At 44.8% G+C, this 25756-nt stretch overlaps 1 protein-coding gene across 4 annotated transcripts; it reads right to left on the bottom strand.

Moving 5' to 3' along the window:
• Window positions 1-63: 63 nt before the first annotated feature.
• rasgrf2a (Ras protein-specific guanine nucleotide-releasing factor 2a) lies at window positions 64-24428 on the bottom strand. 4 transcript variants are annotated; one of them, XM_076757758.1, is made up of 29 exons: window positions 23743-24428; window positions 12141-12247; window positions 11168-11315; window positions 10761-10850; window positions 10426-10679; window positions 10251-10330; window positions 9778-9971; window positions 9561-9670; window positions 9361-9479; window positions 9113-9276; window positions 8865-8931; window positions 8637-8773; window positions 8470-8552; window positions 7789-8037; window positions 7498-7590; window positions 6901-7409; window positions 6099-6224; window positions 5917-6006; window positions 5666-5772; window positions 4889-5001; window positions 4245-4305; window positions 4111-4140; window positions 3825-3928; window positions 3028-3112; window positions 2497-2694; window positions 2331-2410; window positions 2129-2246; window positions 1716-1784; window positions 64-1619 (listed from the first exon to the last, which is right to left on the bottom strand). In XM_076757758.1, exons 1-29 carry the CDS (start codon window positions 24019-24021, stop codon window positions 1524-1526), a joined length of 3960 nt encoding a protein of 1319 aa, XP_076613873.1. In that variant the 5' UTR covers window positions 24022-24428; the 3' UTR covers window positions 64-1523. The 4 variants fall into 4 exon arrangements, with proteins under 4 accessions (XP_076613873.1, XP_076613875.1, XP_076613874.1 ...); XM_076757760.1 differs by lacking the exon at window positions 7498-7590; XM_076757759.1 differs by lacking the exon at window positions 4111-4140.
• Window positions 24429-25756: the final 1328 nt, after the last annotated feature.

Below are 25756 nucleotides of genomic sequence, written 5' to 3' on the forward strand. Positions count from 1 at the left end.
CGTTTTATGGAGTTGCGGTGTGTCGTCCTTCTCTATCTGCCATAAAAACAATTTGCAACTGCATTACAGTTCACATTTTTTGCTTTTATTGTGTGTAAATATCTGTACATTGCACAGAGAAATGAATGTATGGAAAATACAACAGCAATGTCAAATGACAGTCATGTATGAAAGCAGGGGTCTTCTACACTAAAGGGTTTTCAGCTGAGGACGATTCCTGTGCCAAAATAAACCAACGAACCTAATCAAACTTATTGACAGTCAACTACAGGGACAACAGTAACGTCAGGGAGGGGACATCATGCTATATTCATGCTATGAGTTTAGAGTCTAGAGACATTCTTTACAAATCAAAAGTGCAAATATATCTACTAATACAGTCGACAGGGTTTAAAACATGAGCATGATTAAATAACCACATTGACACATTGGAACTAATAATAATAGTAACACGTGTGAAAGAAGCTGGACTGTCGGATTTGTAGCGTGTACGAAACCTTTTAGGCCGATTCTCTTTAAAAAGAGCAGAAATGAAGATGATGGAAAATCTGAACGTTTTGTGTACAAAATGAAAATTAAAAAAACTGAAACGACGTCATTAATGGCAAAAACGCCTTTGACTGTAAAGAAAAGACGAATAAAACCATTCTTTGAATTTGCAATAACCATATTTTCAGATGTGGAACGTGTGTAAACGATGAAGACTGTTGCTGTAACATGCAAACGCGATAAAAGAACGTGGAAACAGAAACCTTTAGTGTTAACAGACGAGTGACATGTGAAAATGATGAAGTCGAGCAGACACACAGCCGAGTCAGGACGTGGAAGATAACATGTGACCTGAACTGCAGCCGTTCAGGAAACCCAGCGTGCCCTTCAGGTTCACTGTGTGGAAATCAGCTTCTGGTAATCATTGAAATTAGTTTGGGAACACGCATCGCTCCTCATGATCACCACATCAACATGCAGAGACGTGCAAAGCTCGACAGGCCGGCCGCTGCCCAGTCGCAGCTGCTGAGCTCTGATTGGACGGCAGCTGTACGGAGGAGGGGTTAAGCGAAGGGTCGATGTTTTTGGTTTTACAGCCCGACACCTTCACTCAGCAAACCCGCGGCTCAGCTTAGCCTCCGGGAGCCCGGACAGGTTAATCGTCCAATAATGTAAAACTCATCTGACAGCGTTTATGTGCAAGACGACAGAGGCAGAGCGTTTGGTGTTGACAGAGTGATAGCAGCAGCAGCAGCAGGTTACGTTCCAGAGCCATGTTTAGGAGCCAACATGGTTGTTTTTCTACAGTCATGACTGTACGATCGTGTGGCAGAGTCGTGCTCGTCACACGGCGCGTTCTGCTCACCAAATACACACGAGATGTTCATTCAAGGCACGTTTTCTCCTGAGCGTCCTCGGCACGAAAACGGGCTTCGTTTCATCAAACGACCCGCTTTGTGACGAAAGAATCTCAAGTTGTGTTAATTCACGATCGGCGCTGTAAGATGGAAAATATGTGTGTGTGTTGGTTGGAGTTAACCAGGTGGTACTCGGGGTTCGATCTTCAGTGAGAGCTCATAGAGGGTGTCTTCGTCCATCACTAGTGTCTTATCCAGGAGGAACTGCGTCACCTGCAGGGGAGGGACCACAGAGACGACATGTCACGTTTTAACGCCTTCTTACTGCACGACTGATTTAAAGGTAACGCAGCAGAGTGTGAGACACACCTTGGGCTGGTGCTCTATCCTGTAAGGTGCTTGCTGGAACTGGCGAATCTCGCGGATGATATGAGAAATCTGAAAGAGCAGAGACAGAGCTGATGGAGAACGTGGTTCACTGGTCGTCTGCTAGTTATTTTGCATTCGCGCACATACGCAGCGACAGCAACAGATTTATATTGAATATTTGTGGTCATTTTTGACACAAAAGGTCATAGTTTTGAGGCAGAGGCAGACAAAAGGTCATGCCAAGATTTCAGCTACAGCGAGCTAGCTTATGATGCTAACTTAAGCCTTTGGCTTGTAAAATAAGTCTTAAATGTACGCTTGGTGACTACGTACATGATGTATAAGCTAAAAGACTGAGGCAAAGCTAACAGGCCCCAGACAGAAGGTGAAAGAGGAGGAGAATGAATCTTTACCATCCTCATCTTGGAGAAGTTAACCAGGCCCTCCTCCGTGAAGTTGGGCGTCCCCTCCTCAATGAAAGCCAGGTCGGTGAGGTACATGCCCAGGTACGGGACACACGGAGGGTTGCAGCTGCACACATACACACACTTCAAACATGAGACGGTCTGTGAACACTAACCGCTCCACGTGTCTCTTTTAATGAGCAGTACCTACTTTTTCAGTGTCTCTCGGAGATTCTTGAACCTCCCCTCTGAGGACACCGTCTTCTGCAGCCTGTCCATGAGCGCCTTCGTCTAAAAAACACACAGAAAAGCCATCAGGACGGTTTTGTGTGCGGAGAATAGCTTTTACTTCCCACAGCAGTGAAACTGATTCCAACCTGTTTGCAGACTTTGGCCCAGGTCTTCTTCAGCCTGTAGATGGCGCTGCGGTTCAGGGCGGAGGTGATCTCCAGCACTCCGTTGTAGTTGTTGAGGCAGCGGCAGATATCGGCCACAGCGAGCCACTTCTCTATGGAGCTGGCCCTGGAGCCCACGTCGGTGTGGGTCATTATCTGAGACGCCACCAGGTTGCTCATCTGTGGCGAGAGGACGAAAGGGAGACGTCCACGTCACTGACAAACTGGGATTTTTCAACTTGTGAGCAGATATTGTAAACTTTATCAGGCACGCCTCCTTAAAGCCGCAGCAACAGAACACCTCTCTAACAGGTTCAACACAAACTTTAACCTTCATGGAAGAGGATTTAGGCTCCATTCATCAAATTTTGACACCTTTGCCTTTTAAAATCAATCATGTAAATAAACTCTGTTGACTGATGAACTGATTAATTGCTTCATTAGCCTAAGGTTGAACATATCGTCCTGCTCTGGCACACGGTAACATGTGATGGACAGTCTGCTGGGCCTCACATCATTGAAATGCTGGCTGGTTTTCATGATGTACGGCGTCCTCTCCGACTTGTCGACCTTCATCCAGCCCTGACCGAGGAACTCCCTGCAGGATCAGAGACAGAGTCAGACACACAGTACGGCCCGTCCACATGTGCTCACCTGCACTGACCAGCAGCTACACTTCAGCCTCTTGTGAGTACTTCCATCACCACAGTCAAAGTGCCTGTGGTCTAACCAGCGTGTTCAACACCTGTTAAAGGTCCATTTATTCTGAACGTCTGGATCATATTTGAACAGTATTTCTTGTACAAGAGTATCAGAGTTAGTACTTTTTACCACAGCAGCTGTAGCTGCAGTGTGATAGTTGGTAAATAAATAACAAATAGAGGAAAGTTGGTGATGTTTGATTTTACAGGAGTTTAATTATTGACTAATTTAATAATTTAAGGAATGAAAAATGTAATTCAGTACTGGAATAAAACATACAATATAAACTCAGGTAATTATTCATTTATTATTGGGGAGTTGATGCTTCACATGTTGCTGTTGGGTGCTGTAGGGGCTGCAGCTCCCCCTGCTGGCCACAGTGGAAATAATCATTCTGCCCTGTTAAATAATCTCTGATAAAAATAATGTGAACAGTTTGGCTTCAGCTGTTTATTCTGTTGTGATCCACGTATCATGAACAGAGTATTTATTCTCTCAGTAACCATCACTTTATTCTATAGTTCTGTCTTTGGAAACAGTCTCTCGGCTGCTTCTTGTGATGCCGTGTGGGCGTGCGAGGTGAGTACTGCGCTGGATGAAGTACTCACTCGTAGGGAATACTCCTGAACACAATGTGATCCAGCAGCGTGATCTGTTCTGCCAGCTCCATGGCTGAGAGCGACTCGAAGCACTCGGCCTTTGGACTCTCCGCCTGGAAACACACGCCGACACTTTGTAGGACAGAGTTTCAAAAGGCGCTTTCAAAGATCCACACAGACACCGAGTCAAGTCCACAAACTGGGAGTCCACCTACGACTGTAAGACTGGGCCGTCACAGAATTCACCACAACACACAGCAGCTACTGGTGGGCTTCATGTGAGCATTACTCTTACCACGATGAAGTGCAGCAGGGGACAGCTTTTCTGTTCCACAACCAGGAGACACATTATTTCAACCACTGCTGACAATCTACATCAAAATCCTTCCTGTTTAGTACTTTGTGATGGTAACAGCTGGAGGTACTGACCATCTGCAGTATGTCCTCTATCTTCAGCTGAGCGTCATCCTGTTCTTCTTGAGAAAGGGCACTGAGGAGCAAAACACACATGAACAAACATTTAAGACACTTTGGTGTAGCTGTTTGCAGCAATAAGGACATTTTGCTGCTCCATTATTGTGTATTTCATATGAAAAGTTCCAGGACTTCCTCTTTTATTTATTCAACTTTTTGGACTAACGTTCATGACTTCAACTCCTCCAGGATGAATATGTTTATATAGTATTACAGCATACTATTTATAGTATTATAATATACTATTTATAGTATTATAATCCAGCAAAGACTCCAAAGACACCTCTCAACAAATCAGTACATGATACGCAGCAAGAGAAAAAGCATCATGTGGACAACAGATGTTAAATATGTGGGATGTGTAACGAGTGACAGTAAACAACAGATATGTCAATAATTAACCAATTAAGTAATTAACTAATTCAATGGATGAATCTTTCCATTAACTTGACATAGAAAATGAATCTTGTTTAAGAATTCTGTGGCTCCCAAAGTTTCTATTTTCATTGTCTTTAATTTACAGATCAATGGGTGGATGGATGGATGATGAATGGATGGATGATGAATGGGTGATGTTTTGGTGCAGGGGCTCTTTGCACCTTAGTATGTTGGTGGTTGCTTTCCTCTCCTGTGGCAGCAGGTCTGGATCTCGTAGCACCTCCTCCAGGAGTCCGATGACGCCCATCTTCAGCTCCCCGTTCATGTCAAAGTCCTGATGGATGAACACATTCAACACGTTTACAGCTGAGTAACAGCTAGAGGTTATAATTAGAGTATTTCTGGTGCTAACAGAACTCACTATTCTTTGTCAGATAACAAAGATTTTCCTGATTTTAAATTAAGTTTTTCATAGATTTTTAATTTTCTTTCTTAAAGAATATCAAGGGTTTTGTTGCCAAACTAACTGCTGTTGAGCCCACATACCCTCATACTACCCACATGGACCCAGAGGAGTGTTTATCAATAGAACTAAATACTAAAGTTCACTTTTCAGGCTGCAGCGTCCACGTACAAAAATAGCATCTTATATAATCTTAAATGAAAACGTTCGTCCTTTTAGTGTCCCTGGGGAGGAAGCTGACCTTTCTGCATGCTTCCTGGGTGGGAGAAAAGACATGCAGAGCAAAGAGCACGTCCATCAGGGGAAGGAGTGACAGGAGGGGAGACACACAGGAGGTGATGGCAATGAAAACACACACAACAACAGACTCTGTCAGGTGTCCTGTCCAGGTTCAGGTCTTCTGGGATCCATACAGGATGCATGTAAGGACTTGTTCAGGAACTGTTAAGACGGTTTTGGACAGTATGGAAATGGTCCCACTCATCAAGTGGTAAGGATTGTTAGGTATGTGAGATTTCACAGGTAATGGACTCACCTGGGAGTGCTTGGAGACCCAGTGTCGGAGCACATTGAGGACTCTGTTGGTAGCAGCTCTCCGGATGATGAATTCTTTGTCACAGGCTTTCTCTGAGTTACTAAACCCTGGGAGATGAGATGAAGGTTTAAGCTAAGAATTTTAAAACGTCTGAGGTCATTCTCGCCCTTTAGCTACCCGTAAAAAGCAATTCACAACCGTTCCCTCCCACAGCTGTGTGTCTTTTGACCTTCGTGGCTTGCCGTGCTCACCCTGGGAGCTGCTGTGTCCAGCAGCAGCGGTGGCGATCGCAAATGCTGAAGCTGGCGACATTGTGCAGCGAGAGTTCTCCCCCGATGTTACTGAGGGAACCAGAGACATTAAAAAAAAATCAGCATGAAATACGACGAAGGGGAACTGCAGCACATGCCTGCTCTGTGTGCTCACGCTGTACCTCCTGTCTGCCTGTAGCGGAGATGCCTCGGCGTTGAAGGTGAGCGGCAGGGAGACATGTCGCCCGGCTCGCTGATGGATGGTGATTCAGGGATGAATTTGTCCAGAGATACTGACTCCAGGACAGCTGTTAGAGGGAAGACAGTCACACCTCAAACATGGCTTCTGTGACATGATGCAACATAAGTTCTTACTCTTCTTCTTTTACTGCTTTTGTGCGTGGTCAAGTGTCCCAACTCAAATACAGCATGGCGGTGTTAGAGGGCCTGAATTTCACTCATTCAATATGTCGTTTTCCTCTTAGGAGGCACTCCGGCTGCCATGTAAGAGCTCCGTTTATCTCTTCATTTTCTTTCTCTCCTCCCCAATTTGCTGCCTGTGATTTTCTGACCTAGTGCTCCGCCGCTGTTTTTATAGTGAACAAGCTGTCAGCTGGAGCCAGATGGTGATCTAAGAGCACGATTATTCCTCCGTTGGGTAATGGTGACCCATTTATGTGTCTCATTCCCTCGTCTGTTTGGGTTGGCAGGCCACGATCAGTGATGTGTCGGAGTCAAGGATAATATTAGTGATAAATAAATCGTATTCATGCGAGAGGAATCTGAAGCCACTTTGCAGCAGAGCTAATGCTCAGAATAAAGTGAAAGAAAAAAGCTTCCTAAACTCGCCGTGTTTTTAAAGCACATTTCATAACACTACAGCAGAGTGTGAGTCGACGCTGGGGCGTGTGCCCACACATGTGCTGATGTTCATACGGGCCTGACAGAGTGTGAATCATATGCTTTTGTGTTCCAGCTACATACCCCTGCGGATGCTGCGCCTCAGCTTCCCACAGAAGGCGTCGAGGCGAGGCAGCTCCCCGCTGACGTCCTCCCCTGCAGCTGGGCTCAGCTCTGGGGAGCTGGGACCACGGCTGAGGTCCAGCGGGGCCTTGGTGCAGATGGGGGGCGGCGAGGACACCCCGGAGGCCTGGGGGAGGCTGGGAGAGCGCGTGGCGGTGGGTGGAGGGGAGGAGAAGCCAGAGGGGGGCCTGGTCGAGCCAGGAGGAGGGGAGGAGATGGAGGGACTGTGGCTGGAGGTGGGGGAGTTGGCTGCAGAGGAGGAGGGGGTGGTGGACAGGTCCAGGGCTCCTGCTTTCCCACTGATCGGGGAACTGAGGGAGAGTTTGCGGCAGTGGACAGGGGAGGAGGTGCGAGAGGGGATGGAGAGAGGAGGAGGAGAGGAAAACTTGCGGCACAGCCTGGGGGATTTGTTGTTCAGGGGGTCGGTTCCCCACGAGCCCTGGTTGGTGGCGAAGAAGAGCTCCAGAGACCTGAGAGACAGCAGAAGAGTTAATCTGCAGATCCATCTCTGTCAAATGTGGCTGCAAGTGAATCAGCTGTCCTGCTGACGGTATTTACTTGGACTGGTCCAGTGCAAGCTGTGTGATCTTCAGACTGTAGTCAGGACAGAGGGACATGATGGACAGACGATCGCATGAATGTTGCTCAATCCTGGGACAGTGACAGGAGGAGGAGGAAGAGGAGCGCATGGCAGGGGTGAAGAAAGGAGGCGAAGAACGAGGGGAGCAACAGAAAATGTGGAAATGGAAAGATGGAGTGAAAACAGGAGCCATGAATGAGTCGGTTACATGAGGAGAGGGCGATGACGGTTCAGGAACGTACCCAGGTGGGACACTCAGCGACACGTACCTGACAGGTATGGAGGTGAACGGCTTCTTGTAGATGTCAGCCAGCTTGTCGATGACCACGGCAGCGGTGGTGAAGATCCTGTACGTGTGGAGGAAGGTGTTGAGGAAGTCGATGGAGAGGAACCGCAGGTCTGTCAGGCGCTCCAGCAGACGCTCCACGCTGGCGTATCGGATCTGCGGGACCTTGCAGGAGTTGAGCGTCTTGCTGAAGCAAATGTCAACGTCGTCTTTGTGCAGTCGAGCGTCAGACCTTAAAGAACAAATGACACGTTAAATCAATGTTCAAAGAAAAAGGCTGGCAGTATTTTATTTTGTTCATCAATAAACCACATGAAAAGACTAAAACCAACAACGTCTGACTTCCTGTCTGTGGCGCTCAGCTCCAAGCTCATTGGCTCCTACTCCTAAAACAGCTGCTCACTGTAGTTTTTAAAATAAACTGCAGTGTGAGTGTTCATGGTGATGAAGGAACATGTCAGCCAGTGGAACAGTGAGGATCACTGATGTGTGTTGATGGAGCTCTACGGCTCAGAGGAGGAAGATCTATCAGGCTGTGATACACAGATCAAACGTGTTAGTGGAGTTTCATTACACCTGTTAACTGTCCTACAATCTTCAGCGCTTCAGTTTGAAATCTTGCTTTTTTTATACACTCAGACCACCAGAAATCCATTTTTCTTACTTGATCATGTGTGGCACAGAAACTTTGGAGTTCTCCTCAAACACGCTGGTCATCAGGCCGTTACATCGGATGTTATCAATGCACTGAAGCGGAGAGCAGAGAAACATTCAGTTCACTTCAAATCACCTCACCGAACCTCTGATGCAGCTTTAAACGGTCGGGCTCACCTGGCTGATATCGCTGGTCCACGCAGCCTTTTCCTGGCGGGACGGAGCCAAGAGGACAACGGAGAAGGACTGACCGTCAGGAGGCTCCACCACTATTTTAAACTCCAGGTGGTTGAAGCCCTGACCTGCGGCGTTGTCTGCAACGGTAAACACGCGGTCCACGACTCAGTCAACAGCAAATGTTAAGGAGCAGGACATCTGGGTTCGATCTGGTGCAAAGATACTCACAGTCCTCATCGCTGGCGTCGAGTTCTTCAATCAGAGTGCACTCGATCAGGGACAGCGTTCCTCCTTGCTGTTGGGGGAAGTCAGATTTTTATTTACTTATTCTATTGTTCAGGTGAAGCACTTGGTGCATTTCTCTTTCATTACACAGTATAATGTTTACGTCAACTTGCATTGATGTAAGTTAAACAGCTTAATTGAGCAGCCTGTCCGGACGGTTATTAACTCCACTGTGGACAGGTGGGGCTGACCTTGAGCAAGTGAAGCTTTCCTCCAGATGTTCGAGTACAGATGAGGAAGTGTTTGGTAAACAGGAAACACTGTCGCTCTCCTTCCTTCCTCAGCGAGAGGGAGCCCAGGCGGACCTTACTGAGCATGCCGCGCTCACTGCTGGACGGCAGCTGGATGAGGGAGCCTGGACGTGGAGTCACAGTGAGGAGTGAGAGAAGAGTGACGGAGCAGAGGAGGCAGGCATGCAGGTGTGGCAGAGGAGGCTCACCTTGTCTGACGAAGGTCTGACTCGTGTCGAGCAGGATGTCGCAGCCCTCCACGATCATCCTCTCTATGGCCAGATTCTTCCTGATGTTCTCGGTGTCACTCACTTCGTCGTGCATCATCCTGACAACACGACCAATCATCGTTAGCGTTGACAGTACCGCCATCTTTCACCACACATCAATGAAACGTGCACGCACTCACTTCGACAGCTCCTCCAGTTTGGACTTGGCAAATTCCAGACTCTTACGCTCCACATGCTCGTGAGGTGTGTGTGCCAGCAGCTCATGGAGAGTGATGATGTATCGTGGAATCTAAAATACAGAATAAAAAGTTTATACATTTATAAAAACATCACAATGAGACGTTTATCTGCAGCTGCTTTCTCTTAACATCAGCGGATGTGAAGCAGGAACACGACCTGGAACATGGGATACGTGAGGAACGTCTCCAACATCCGGCCCTCACAGGCAGCGTTGGACTCGTACTGTTTGAGCAGTTTGTCGAAGTCTCTGTTCTGCTTACAGTTTGCCAGAACCTGCAGGCTGTACTGGTGGTTACGCACAAACTCCTGGTAAATGTTCAGCATGGGCAGCAGGATGTCAAACAGGTCGGCTGGGTGAGAAAGAAGAAAACCTTGAGATGATGAAGCAAAGCAATCAGCAACCATTAGCATTTAGCTCAAAGCACCACCGCTTCACAAAGACATCATTAGGTGAGGTGGTCATTAGGTGACCTGCCCCGCCTACCTTCACCCAGTTTTCCCATCAGCCCTGAGTCTGGGTTTAAACCTGTTTCTCTAAAATCATTTTAAAAAGACCTGCAGTAACATAATATATATAATAATCAGCAAACCTTCTGAACAGATGTGACTGTCAGCTCTGCAGTACTCACCCAGAACTAGCGTGGGCCAATTAGCAATCCGAGCTTTAAGACCTTGATGGAAGATCTCATGGAGAAACATGATGGTCTCACTAGAGAGACAGAGAAGTGGTCTCAAATCACTCTGAACGTGTTTCCTACTGCAGGAAATTCAGAGTTAAACACACTGAGAAGAAGATGATTGTACCTGTTGAGGAATATGCTGCTGACGTCATCGTGGCTGATGGGAGGTTTCTTGGAGCTGGCGGCCATGCGGAGCGGCCTGAGGAAACAGTTCACCAGGATGGAGAGCTGGTGGACGTATTCTGTCTCTGCTTCCACCATGTTGAAGACAATCTGGTTGCGTTTTCTCATACTTTCAGCATGAGGGGAACAGATGTAGTCCTGGACGATGATCTTCCACTTCCTCCGGCACAGCCAGCCACGCATGAAGCTTTGCACCTGCACGGCCGGAGCACACTAGGTGTCACTCTTTGGTCCTTTTTCTTTGTTTTCATGTTATTATGTGAAAGCAACATTTACCTTTTTGATCTTTTTTATATCTGGGTCTTCCTCCTCTTGGTTGCTCTGGTGAGGCTGCATCCTCTCCTTGGTTTTGTTCAACACTACAATCTGACACAACAACAGTCTCCGTGTGCTTACACTGGCACAGAGGTTAAAATATTCATGACACCACTTCGGAGGTTCAGAAAAACAAATACTTCGTCGCATGATAAGGAAGTAAAGCTCTGGAGTCACTGGAGCCCTGCTGTGCTTTAAGTTAAGAGACACATGCGCTCTAAGCGAGCGTTTTCCCATCATGCCAGATGCATTTGCATGCTTTGATCTGCATGTGCTCCATCTGAGCGCCTGTGCACATGCACGCCTGTGCGACAGTACGTGGATTTATGTATGCACGCACACGCAGATGTGGATGCACTCATGCATACCTCAGCTTTGAGCCTCTCGATCTCAGTGTCCTGGTCCTCCAGCTGAGTGCGAAGCTGATTGGCTGCGACCTTCTCGGTCTCCATGATCTGGACCAGGTGGATGTACTTCTGCATCAGGATCTCACGCTCGATGATGATGTCAGAGTAACTAACGAGAGCATGGGAGGAGGACAGGAACAGTGTTTGAAGTTGAGTGGGCGAGGCGCTCAGCACAAACACTGAGCTTCATCTGCCCATCAGAGAGCTTCACAAACTGAGCCTCAATAAACAACCTGACATCATGTGTACATACATACAGCACACAGTAAAATGTCATCATGCAAGAATAAACAGGTGGTTTGATGAGCATCGTGTTTACTAATGAAGGCTCAGATGAAAAAAAAAGGAAAAACAGCAACAGAGAGGGAGAGAGCAGAGAAATAGAGGTCGAGTGGCGAGATCAAGTCTGTGATGTAACCAGTGTAGCAATACAGCACCAGTGTGACCTAAATGTGAACCGCTGCGAGCAGAACACGTCCACACACACACACACACACACACACACACACACACACACACACACACACATTAAACAAATATGGGATAACACGTGGTAGTTATGTCAAAAAGCAGAGACAGTTTGAGTCTCCAGCAGGTTATTAATTCATGAGTGTAGAATTACTGTATGTTGAGCACGCAGGACTCTCAACTACACGTTAGAAAATGAGAGGCTGTATTAACAAAGATCACACTGACAGAGGTGGAAGAAGTATTCATATCCTGGTTGAGTACAAGAATCAGCAGTAAAAGTACCGTCAGTGCAGTAAAATGTCTCCTGTGATTCTGATTCGATGTGACGTTACTAGTTTGTTCATACTGAAGCATCAATGTTAGAGCAGCATTTACTGTTGGAGCTGCTGCAGGTGGAGATACTTTCAAATACTTAATATTCAGTTAGCTAGTTCAGTCCAGTGGTGCCCAACATCTTTCTCACCTGGCCTGCTGGATGAACTCCACCCACTCGTTGCAGTCCGACTCCTCCTCCGTCCGGAGCTCCAAAGGTTTCTGTCCATCGTGGCCAAAAACGACCAGGAAGTAATGCTGCAGCAGAGAAAAGAGACGCAGAACATTCACTCCACTACATTTATCTTTAGTTAGCAGATTCGGATAAATAATACAAAACATAATCAACAAAGAAATGATGACAGAGTAAGATAACTCTTCATCGATCCCTGAGGGGAAATCCTCAAACTATCCAGCAGGATATAATTAAAATGAGCTCCACCTTTAGCTGCTGCAACATCAAATAGATGAAGGGAGGCAGAGCCCAAAGGCACTACAACAGCTAACAGGAAAACTAACCCAAACCATGTAAACCTATGAGAAAAGCTGATTATTGGGAGATTAGATTGACAGTTACCTTCTTCAAAATAACGATGAGTGTAAATGATGTTTCCCAAAGCTCTGAAAAGCAGGATGTACTGTCACTGACTATTAATAACATAATAAAGCAGCGGGATTACACCTTCTTACACACAATGTTTTATTAAATAGTCATACATTTTAAACAGTCTGTCACATCAGATATACATAATGAGATGAGGTCTAATTCAGCAGCCTGACTTATTAAAGGGAAAATGAAGCAGAGACTATCGAGTGTCATTTATCCATCATCGCTTTAACGTTCAGTCATGACACTTCCAGTATTCCTCCATCACTCAGTCGAGTCCATTTAGACACCAAACAATCAGAACAGAAGCCTAAACGTCCACGTCACCAACATAAACACATAAATCGACGCCACAAGTTCTGACTCAACCTCAAACTTAGTGCTCAGGACAAAGTGTGGAGCCACGGCACTAACAGTCAAAGCAGCGCCGATGCCAACATTTCAATCTTGGCATCGTTGTGAGCTCAGTGAGGATCGATGCTTCTTGCTGGCATCGTAGCTGCTGGAGCAGTAATGCTGTTGCATTATACTGCATTACTCTGCCCTCTTTGAGCTGTTACAGTAACTTGATCTTTGCAGATCTGCATGTGTCCAGATCAAGACGTGCAGAACTTTTGTTATTCGTATGTGTACCAACAAACACTCAGCAGCCGTTAGCTTGTAGCTGTGGAGCTCCTCGCTGGTGACTGACCGCACTGTCATCAGCTCAGCTGTGACTCACGGTTCATTACTCTCCCCTTAAAGGTGCACAGACATAATCTGATCATAGTCTGATAACTCTGTCACACATAGCTGCCTGCTGAGCTGTTTGCATAGGCCTAGTTTAGTACCGAGCTGAACCTGAGCATAACAGACTGAACGTACTACTGACCAGAAATCAGTTCAAACATCTTGGCAGCTACAGGTAGGTACTGGTACTCTACTGAACCCTGTTTTTGGCCTATATTTGGCAAATTGATGCCATTGAAAGTCTGGTGAATTAGCTATTAGCAGATTGCAGCGTACCCATTCAGACAACCAGCACTCGATTAAAACTGAAGAAAACTTAAAAAACATGAAGCATCTTTTTTCTCTGATTTTTAAGCAGATTTACGGATGTCATTCTCGATGAACATCAGAGATAATGATTTCCTCAGGAAGCACAAGTCACACTGACTCTAAAAATACATGTTTCATGTCTGTGTGGTATGATTTGACTGAGTTATGACTGAGAAGGAGATCGCTTTCTGACTCAAGTTCACCTCACGCAGTGTCTTTGCTTCCCCTTCAACTCTCCCGCTCGTCCTTGGAGGCTTCTGGCTTTCTCTTTTGACTGCTGAATGTCAGTGTCTACACCACATAGGATAGCTTCTCCATGGTTAAAATGCCTTCCTGAAGTTAAATAGCAGAGAATATTTCATTACCCACCTCCCCCAATTCCATCCAAACGAGGTGTCAGTCTGATTATCAGACTAATTTATTAGCTGTAGTGGATCATCTTGCTCAAAAGACAAAGACAGGTTGGTTTTCATGCTGAATTATAATGAAAACAGACACTTTGGAAAAAAAGGCTGGTATTATAACAAATTAGTGATATGATTCAGGATCATCGCTGACTGTTAACTTCCTGTGGTCTGCTCCTGATCGGGAGGTGCTAGTACTCCTGCAGCTCTGCGAAAGGTCCACGAGGCCATGATGCATCTGGGTCATTAACCCACATGGCCACCATGTCTTCATAGCACCGTGTCCTACCACTCTGTCAAAACACATTAAGAGCGACGAGCCGTCATGTCACAGCAGGTTAGATCACCTCCAGCATCGCCGCACTAATATCAATGATCTAATTAAGTGGTTTACATGAGTGGCTCTGACAAGTCTGTGGATAGTAAAATGATAACGTTGAGAAATGACATCACCTTACTATCAAACGTGAAGCAATCACAGCAACACACTGAAATTTCATGGCAGAAAAACATAAGCATGTATGTCCAAGACGCTGCGACACAAAGCATCGAGACAATCTGCCACTTTTCAAGACCGCAAATCCACCGGGCGAGTTTCAGATGTGCAGAGTCTGTCTGTGAGGGACGACGCTCCATCCAGCACAGAGCAGATCGAGCCAAACAGGAAGTCAAAATAAAACACCCTGTGCAGACTCCCGATCAAACATCAATAACAAACGCAATTAAAAAGCAGCTAAACCATTTAACTACGAATCCTCCTTAACCATGGTAGAAGCACAAGTATCAAAGAAAAATTACCAAATCAGCAATCAGCATGTGGAAGACGGAATAAAAACGCACTGCATACGAAACATCACAGAGACGCACCCTCGGCGTTATCACAACTCCCTACAATCAGACTGAAGTCAAACCATAAACTAGCATAACATGACAGAAAAGGTCCCAACAGGAACGAAAAACCTGCATCACAAACATCATACACAACGATTAACGGACAACAAAAATCAATTGGACATTTTCATGTGATGCAAAATACTGTTGTAATAAGTCAGTAAAACATTTGCCAGCAGTTACTGAAACTTGCAGGACTTGTTTTAAAGAAATGAAGTTATCATGATTAACATCTCCTGCTGCAATATGTAGGTTCAACAGGGACGTCAGTCATTTTAATCATCCATCCATTTTTTTTACACCCACTCATCCTGTTCAGGACCACTCGGACATCATAATCAGGTATACGTCATTTAAACAGTACATACATGCATGTGTAAATCTCCTGAACTTGCTGGCTTTGATTTGCATGTGTTTATGCATGAGTACCTTCCTACAGCCTGTACGTTTCTGACTTTCAGAGTTCATCAAGTAAACTACAACGGCTGCATGAGTAAACATGAAGCTGTGCATAAACCACTCAAACGTGGACCCACCCCTCACTTTGAGACACTGGTTAACCTGCCAGAGGACTGAACTGGGTCCAGTTTAGCAGATACATGCTGATAAACAGACATTTTTTTCTGTGTTCTCAGTACTTTTTGCTGAAGTGAAACGAAGACATACATCGACAGCGGTACCTCGCTGCATATTTATTTTTACATCGTATCATAACATCTGAAAATATACGTGGCTTTGAGGCTGCCTCGGGGAGAAAGTAGGCCTGTATAGTAATGATGTAACGATAAGCGGGTGAGAGACACTTGCTAGCGTGTGCCGGCTACGGACCAGAGAGAGGCTTAAGGGCTTGTGTGTGTGTGTGTGTGTGTGTGTGTGTGTGTGTGTGCGTGTGTGTGTGTGTGTGTGTGTGTGTTGGGGGTTTACATAACCATGGAGGCTTGTACGGCTCCTCGCATTGCTAATGCGGCTTCCCCAGCCACAAGCCTGCTTTAAGCTGGAGGATAACAATGAGAGACAGACAGACAGGGAGACAGACGGGCAGGGGGAGAGACAGGCAGAGGCAGCTTCGAGGCCGGTCCTGCACTCAGCATCACTGCGTCCAGTCGCTGAACTCGGCTCGTCTGTCCGCCACGCACAGACGCCAACATGAGAGCCGTTACCTGCAGCCAGCTCTCAGCGGCTGAGACTCAGCATCGCTTACACAACAACACGGCTCGCAGGATGATGCTGCTGCGCTTGAATCATGCGCTTCATGGACTTCACGGACAGTGTGGACTCGCTCGGTTGGCCCACTGTTAATTCCAGCAGCTTCTGCCACAGTGAATCTGTGCTTTGTTCCTGTTAGACCCTGATTCTTCTCCTCCTTTATCTTATTTCTATATGAGTCAAGTCTTTTCCATCCACTTGCTTTTACGCCCATTTTCAATTTAAGCTTTAAAAAACCTGGTAAAAACAAACATTTCTATTGTTTTCTACATTTTTCTGCCACAGTTTTAGGTTTGATGGGCACTCTTTTACTCTTCTACAATGACCTGACGGCCCCACCAGCTCTTTATCTCCATGAACCAACTCCTGACATTCACACTCGTGGATGTGATTTGTTTCCTTTGCTGATTTGGTGAGATTCTGTTAAAAATCTGGTTTAGTTTTCATTTCTCCAGTTACTTTGCTGCACGTGTTGTTGGACTGGATGGCAGTGCTGATTTCTTTTAACGCCATTAGCAGATGAACGTTTCCATTGATCGAATGAAACGTCTCAACGTTTCCTGGAAGGATTAACACAGAAATTTGCACAGATGTTCATGGTCTCCAGAGGACGAATTCCAATAACTCTGGTGATCCCCTGACTTTTAATCTTTGTTGCTCTCAGTCAGTTTGTAAAACAGACGACGTATCTTGGATCTCCTCTGCAGATGAACTCACTGAAGGTTCACATCTTCAACACAGGGTTTGGTGAAAAGGACGTAAAGTGTTTTGTTCCACTCAGGTGGAAAAACCTGCAGCAGGAAATGAAGATAGAGTACCTCATTTCTTTACCTGCAATATTAAATGTGAAAGTGTACATCTTTAAGGTTAACCAGGTGTGTCACACACCCTATTCCCACTAAAATCACGACTCATCGAGTGCTGGTTTGTTGCCTCTCTTCATCCTCTCACCACTTTCATTTGCAGTTTTGTAAGTTTTAAAAGTTTGGCTGAATGTTTGGGTTTTGTTTTCATTGACCTACACACACACAGAATAAACGACTGTCACTGAACCACTATAACCACAGCTTCCCCGACGTGTGACTGTAAGTTGGCTGTGAATGCTTTTAATTTATTGATTGTTTTGCTCTTATGTAACTTGACAGTTACATGCACTGTGCTGCTTAACGATGCATTTCTTCAACCTAATGAAGTCAGAGTATAACTTGTATGTACTGCACTCAGAGACAGACAGACAGATCCCACTCAGTACAGTAAAAGGCAGGCTACAAATAGCACAGGTAGCAGCAGTGTGTAGTAGAGTCTGTGGGTGAGGTGCAGTTGTGTTGACTTGGTATTCAGACAGTGACTGCAGGCAAAAGGACCAGCAAGGATGCTATTCTTAGTCGAGCACAGCAGCATCCCAGAGCACCGCCACATGTTAGCCACAAACACGGATACAGACAGTACTGCATGCTCACAGTCAACACTACAGAATCCTGCTTTAATATTCAGGAACACCTCAATGAGAGTTGACACATTAATCCTTGGTTTTAAATGAATTATTCTCATTTCAATGCAAAGTGTAACTCATTCACGCATTCATTATTCTTAATATCTAAACCTCGTCGCCCCTGCTGTTTCTAGTGGATTTTAATTTTTCTCCATGTCAGCAGACCAAACTGGAAAAACGCTTTTCACAGACCGACCATGTCTGAAGATTAACGCGTGTAGATTTGTGCACGGCTGATTTCTCTTGTAAGCTACAAATCAGAAATTTGTTTCTCTTTGAAATAACCGACTCAGCACGATACAAGTGAATGCACAATAACCACAACTCACTGAGCTGCATCAGCTTTTAGCACGGCTTACTGTATGTTTCCACTTCATTAGGCAGCAAATCACAGCAGTAAATGTTATTATCACTCAGTCCTGTCATATTTAATAGCCTATTTAACTCATCCTAGACTCTAATGAAGGGGGGGTGTTACAAACAGCATGTCCACAGGTTAAACACTGTCAGAAACTTGTGTAAAGCTGTGAAACCTACATGTGCTGGTCTCATTTCTTTTTTGGGTTTTTTTTAGCCTTGATGATTGCAACAGCTGAAGGTACGACAGGAAAGAGAAGAGAGAGAAGGGATGACACGCAGCAAACGAGCCGCAGGTGGGAGTCGAACCTGCGGCCACTGCAGAGGACTGACAGCCTCAATACACGGGGCGCACACCCGACCAACTGAGCCCCTGCTGATCTCATTTCTATTATTTATTGTGTCATGCACATTCAATTGCAGAGCCCATATTGACTAATATGATGCCAAAAATAAAGCTGCAGCAGTGAAACACACTTCTGACAATTTACATTCCACCACAAAGTACGTCAAACATTCCTACACTTTCGTGAACTAAAACTTCTTTTCACAATCATTCAACCAGAGGACAGAGTTGTCCTTAAATCATCTGATAACTGACGTGAACTTAATCAGAAAGGCATTTAAGCACACAAAAGAGCAGTGAGTTAAACGGCAATGACAGACTAAAACTCCCTGATGCATAATGAGGGTTAAACTAATATGGAAGCAAAAAGCAGCAAAAACAATTTACACTAGCAGCGAACATTTTTTGAGTTTACTAACCCAAAATGAGAAGTGGAAATTAAGCAAGTTAAGTGTAGTTTTTTGGATGCTTAGTTACGTAGAAACGAGAAAAGAAATTGTGCAAAGCAAAACTGGAAAGATGTAGTTGAAGGATACGAGACTGCGCTCACCAGGACAAAAGAACATCGAAGCATATTCAGTCTATTGAGATCAATATACTGATCACAGCCATGTTAATGAAGAAGGTTATTATGACCACACTCAGCCACAGATACAGGCCATTGAATAATTAATGCTGCAGAGTATCTGTGTAGAGAGTGGACATCAAATGATCTGCGTTATCAGTTGCACCCGAGTGCTTTGATGCTCTCTGATGTTTCAGCCTGACTTTAATGTTGCTCCATTAAAAACCTGCCGTACGCTCAGCCGGCCGTCACAGTCACAGCCTTCACCGGCTGGACATCAAACACTGACCACCGCTCACTGAAAACGTGCATGTTGTGTCTGCAACTACTTTCAGAATCGATGAACCGTTCAAGGATTTTCCAGGTAAAAATAAAGAATTTCTGTTTTTGAATTGCTTAAAAGCTGCAACACCAATGACATTCCCACCACTCTGGGTCTAGCATGCTGACATTAGCATGTAGCTCAAAGCACAGCTATGCCTGATGCCACGCTCATGTCTAACTTAAACTGTAACTGCGAGCAGCCGAGTGGACAAAACTGTTCACATCAGGCTCTGATTTGTAATTCCACACGAGAGATATTGAGAATGATTTCTCCCACTTGGTGAAAGGACAACGGACACGTCAGCAAACTGCAAACGTACCACTGCCAGCAGTTACATCGAAGTAAAATCAAATATTAATACCATCGATTCAGCTCATTTTATAGGAGCGATACGCTGCTTGTGTCAGGTTTCACTTGCTACAAATGCTAAAAATACAGAACACAACAAAAGCAGCTAATTTAGCCTCTGCACACCTTCGAGTGTGGCCACTGAGATCAATGACAAACACTTCACTCAACTATATCCTCCACCAAAGCGCGGCCTCAGTCTTATTCACTGAGTGCTCTGGAGGTGTTGAACGCAGCCTGACCGTACTGTCCAGTCTGCTGACTGAGGACTAAACAGCAGCTACAGTGCAGACAGGCCTGCAGCCCCCCGTGGCTCTAACGCCAAGCTGTCATACCGCATGGTCGCAGCTTAACAGCACTGTCCTCTTCACTGTGTTCAGCTTCAGTTTGTGTGTGTGTTTGTGAGAGAGAGGGAGTGAGACAGTTTGTTAGTAAAGAACAGATGATTGACTGAATGTTCGTCCATCGAAATGTGTCCGTATGAAGGAGAAACAGCTGGTTTCATTTCAAAGAATTAGATAAACTAATCATGTTGATCACCCAAATAAAATGAACTACTGTATCAATGAAAGTATGTTTAAAAAGTGCAGATAATATGGCAAAAAAATTAAAAATGATTGTCCTGAAATGATCAATGAACTCATTAAAACCAACATTTTCTGTTGCCTCCAGCTTCTCAAGCATTTTTTCTTGATGTACTTAAATATGTTTGTGTTTAAGACTGAAGGTCCAACAAAAACATGTATTTTGAGGACTTGTGGCTCTTGGAACTTGTGTAAAGCAAAATTTTGCTATACTCTCACATTTTATAGACGAAACAAATAATCAATTCATCATAAAAATAATTGACTGATGAACAGATAATTACAATAATCATCAGTTTCAGTCATGAATGAATCTAAGTCAATCATCTGGACTGGTATAAAAATGGTATATATTTTCTTATTTTAGGTAAACTCGAACATCTGCAGACAAGCAGCCGTGTGAGCGTTGGTGTTAGCTGCTGGGAAACGGAAAAAGCAACAATCAAATACCAACTCAACTGGGAGTGATGGGAGCGCACAGACGTACAGAAGAGCAAAGGAAATTCAGTCAAACTGAATGTTTAGAAGATAAAACTGACGGGGCACAAGTATCATTTGCAAGACCTCAGGATTTGCCTCTTATCTTACGCGAGGCTGACAGACTGGAGACGGGCTGAACCGAAAACATTAGGGTGGGGACGGAGGCTTAACCTTATGTTTCACTTTCTAAAACAACAAAGCTCTCCACGGGATTATTTGTTTTTCTCTGAACCCTCCCTTTGACTAAACAAGGGTCTGCAACCATACTAGCATGCTGCTAGTCTCTGGGGGAACTACTGCATGCCTGTGACAAAAGGCTGTATAACCTTCAGTGGAGTGAGCTGAGCAGACATCAGGAGCCAACACACCTCAGTCTCCAACATGACTGCAGATGCTCAAGGTGCATAATGGGTGATACAGGCACCAGGTTTTGACAAGAAAGAAGGATCTGTGGAATAAAAAAGACGATATCTCTGCTTTGAGCTGACAGGCTCATGTTTAACAGGTATATTGTTTACCACGCTAATGTTTGTCAATCGGCTTTAAACACAAGGTACAGCTGAGGATGATGGGATGTCATTAGCTTTAAATCTTTAAGTGTCAGACAAATGAAAATGTTGACAAAGGCTTTAGGTGGAGGATCATTTGACTCAGCGGCAGAACAAGTTAACATGTGACTCGAAATTTGAGTTACAGAAGAACTTCATGACACATTTCAAGCCCCAGAAAACTTCTTTTCTTACTCAGCTTTTAACTATTTCCTGCCAAAGTTGGAACCTTTTTGGTTATTTTCTGTGACAGATTTCCATATTTGAGTTTTTAAATCATTGGTATGAAGTGGATTTGGGCTGAGCTGGGAATATGTGATGTCACCTATGTCCTAACAGGATTTAGACAGATTCAAATTATACTTTTCTACAAATATTTTGCATAAGAAAAATCTGCATTCCTGCTTCCTAATCTTCATACAGTCTTTGCAACAGAAATGTCAAAACACAAACTCAACTCACAATAAAACTGATGCAGAGAGAAAAAGACCGAAGCCCCAAACAATCGGACGGCAACTCTTCAAAATTTAGCCTCGGCAATCGTCGAGTCAGCTCGTGTTTCCACGGATCGTCGCCGCACCGGAGCACGGGAGCAGATTAATTGTTACCACGCTAAAACTGCAAACACACACGCCCGCGTTTTCTGCCTCTTCACACACAGCATGTGAAGTCACGACTGAGTCAGGGTGTCACAGGTAGCAAGTGTCCAGCCAGACGTGACAGATTACCTGCGTATCAATGAGATTAAACTGATATAATCCAGCTTGAATAAAAAGTGAAATAAACTGTGAGCAGAGAGGATCTGTGGGCCCAATGTGTAAAAGAGAACGAGCCTTTAGCCACTGGTGTACATTATGGGATGAAACACATCTTCACACCCTGCAGCAGCAACACTGGAATATGGGTCATTTAAAATTAGCATTAGCTTTCACAGAACAAATATTCTTATGAGGGTAAACTGTCTTTAAAACTAAATTATCAATAGAAACCTTCATGTCATTGCAGAGGACTCTGGGACGTTAGAGCTGTATGAGAGACGGAGCAGATGATGGGACGAGAGAAGAAGAGTTTCTGCTGCAAAACATTTAAGTTTTGTACATCAGACATGTTCAAACTACATCAGTCCCTCGCACACGTTAGCAGCACGTTTCAGGCTGAAGCTTCCAGCAAAGAGGATGAACAATAAGAAAAATCAAACCAGTGGACCTCGAGTGTAGAGCTGAGAAGATTAGTTGGTTAAAAAACAACTATTTGATCATCTTCTGTTATTTTTAAGCAGAAATGGAAAACATTCACTCATCCCAGCTTCTCAAATTTTAATATATTGTGATTTTCTTCATCTGTGATGATAAACTTAATATTTTTATGTTTTAGACTGTTGACCAGGCAAAACAAGACATGAAGACGACACAAATGGTCTTTCTTCTCTATTTTCTGACACTTTAACGATCAAATGAGAAATCAAGAAAATAACCTGCAGACAAAATAATAATAATAAAAATAACTGTTAGTTGCAGCCCTGCATGAGTGGAGATTATCATAGATGAAGAGTGCTCACTGGACGTTGTGTTCAAGGACATCTTTGAGTGTCCAACAGAAACAGAAAGATTGTTGAATTGATATTTTTTGCAGGAGTGAATTTCAGACAGGTGAACAGGATGCCGTCCTCTCAGTCTCCTCATGCAGGTTAAAAAGAATCATTAGAACGGATTAAAAATAAAATGTTTTAACAAGAATGTAGAATATAAAATCCTGTTTAGGGCTGCAACCAGTGATTATTTCCATTAGTGACTAATCACACGATTATTTCCTTGATTCATTCACGAATCATTTAGTCTATAAAAAGTCCATCCCAGTTCTCAGAGTCCGAGGTGATGTCTTGTTTTTGTCCAGCCAACCATCAAAAACCCAAAAGTTTTTCAGTTTACAATCATATAAAACAGAGAACAACTGAAAACCTTCATATTTGAGGAGCCGGAAACAGAAATTTTTGCCCTTTGTCACACACACCGAGCATGTTTTAATTATACTAACTTTAGTCATATATCATGTACAGACAAACTTTGTTAAAACTGTGAATTATTCATATTTTCAGTGATTTATTTTGGCAGACTTTTAATTAAACAGGCCCCAAAAGGAGTCGGGATAAATGACTGTAAACAGACGGTTATTTCTAACATTTTCTGATGTATAAATAGCAAAAACAATATTTCTGACAACCTTGAACTGTTCTACAATATATTGTCAGTGATCATTACTAAATATTTGTAGATTTTTTTTGTAGGTCTCTGTATTTTTTCTTGTATTTTGGCTTCCTGGCAGCTTTATACTTTGTTAAATTGATAAAATGTGAAGTCAGACTTGCAGCTGAGTCGGTGTCTGCGGAGTAAAGACTGTTTAAAAGATGAAACACAGACAGAAATGAATAAGAGCACAACCTGAGACTGGACTCTACATGTAATTAATGACAAATGAGGAAACGTTATTTCCCAAATTAAAAACAGCAGCCTCCACCGCTGAATTAACCCCCCTCCTCTCCCGGTACAGTCGCGCGGGACGCACCTGCTGTTTCTCCATGGGCTCCTTGCTGATGGCGGAGACCTTGGGCGCAGGTGCCCGCTCGCATGTGCATCCCTCCAGCAGGTATATCCCGGAGGGCCTCGTGCTCTGGTCGTTCTCGAAGTAGAAGAGCACGTTCTGGTAGAGAGCGAAGTACTTCTCGGTCCAGCGGCTGTTCTCCGTGGTCTTCTTGCTCAGGAAGCCGCGCTTGGTGCCCTCTTTACGCGCAACCACCGACAGATACAGAGCGTGGCCCTCATTGTACCGCACGCCCTTCTGCATTTTATGTTCACCCGGATTTTGTTTTTATTTCGGTGCCAACTTCAAACAGTAACCCGGGGCATCACATCACATCACTGCCGGGCTGTCACTGCCGTTATTTTCAGTGGAGGCGGACCGGAGAGAAAGCGGTCAATGTCTCGGTTTGCAGGGAGAGTAATCCAGGCTTACCATGGTAGAAAAAGTTGGAGTGTCCGCGGCGCAGCGCACATCGCGCTCACCAGCTCGCCACAGTGGGGCTTTAATGCGGGCTTTCCTTCCGAGCAGAGCCGCGGAAAACACTTCACGCTGCTTCCATGATGCTCCAAACTTTGGCGAGGAGTTACCGAGCGGTTTTCTGTCCGGGCGGTAAAAACGTATCAAAGCTTATCGTTCCGTCAGCAGCGCCAAACAAAAATAGATTCAGGGAACAGACGGTGAAAACAGAATCACGACGGAGATCAGCGGTAATCGGCTTTGACACCAACTTAAAGAGACAGGTCGCCGCAGCCCGCCGCGCCCGGCAGGAGCGCACGAGCCCAGAAACGCCCAGAGTGCAGGTGCGCAGGAGCGCGTGAGGGAGCCAGAAGTTTACCGGACAGGTGTGCTGTGGTCAGCTGACCTCCAGTCCACCTCCGCCGATTTAAAGGGCATGTTCTCATTTTTTTCCAAGTCCGTCTTAAAACAAAACTCATGCGTTTTTTTATCTTAAGATTTGAGAGGAAATTTCTGGTTAAGCGCTCCTCAGCTGTTCAAACTGGACACAGAGAAAGCGCAGGGTGAGGTCGCAGGTTCTGGTCCAGCAGAGAGACTCAAAACATGCAGAAGATGAGTGAAAACACAGTGTCCGCACAGCTGGACCACGAGACTGGAATCACTTTGGGACCCTTAATCCACATTAACCACCTCATCCACAGTGAAATGTTTTCATCTGCAGACCAGAGTCACCACAGGCCAGAGCTGGCTCATGATTTTACCATAAAGGATATTTAAATTGCAGCTGTAGATTTCAGATTTTGGCTCATGAACCTGCGTCTCCTTCTGAATTTTATAAATTAATCTTCCAAAATAAAAGCCTGTGAGGACTAATTCTGTTCACAATGAAATCATCATAGGGCTTGGCTGTGATAACATACAAATATCACATTTCTAACCGCGATTACACACACACACACACACACACACACACACACACACACTTGAAAGGTGGACAAAAGCAGAAGTTTCTATTTTGGTAGATTGGTGTTATGCTTCAGATGATGGGTGTTTTTTTTGAAACGGTCATTCAGCCTGAAAGCACAAACAGATGCAGTGCTTTAGCAGACACTCTGTGTGTCTGTGTGCGTGCGCGCGCGCATGGAGACAGATGTTACAGTATGCGTGTGTGCAGATACGTGTGTTTCTGAGCTAAGCTGCCACAGTGTTTGCCTTCACTTGTGTTCACATCCTGCAGGCTGCTGTATGTGATGTGGGAGGGAGGGGTATTAAACCTGTGTGACCCCCCCACCCCCACCCTGCAGTCACAGAGTCGGGTCAAGGTCCGGCTGTGGTCGGGGTCAGAAACATGCAAAAGTTCATGGCCTGTGGTCATCATATAACAGATAACACTCACACTCACACCATCAAAAGCCACAGTTTAACACACACACCATGCCAGTTTAATCTGTTAGGAAGCTTAGTATCAGTTTACTGTGATGAAGTCTGACCTGACTCTGTAAAGACACTGGTGGAATGTAACTAAGTACATTTACTCAAATAC

Source organism: Chaetodon auriga, chromosome 19 (assembly GCF_051107435.1).
Source record: "Chaetodon auriga isolate fChaAug3 chromosome 19, fChaAug3.hap1, whole genome shotgun sequence".
NCBI classification, from domain to species: Eukaryota; Metazoa; Chordata; class Actinopteri; order Chaetodontiformes; family Chaetodontidae; genus Chaetodon; species Chaetodon auriga.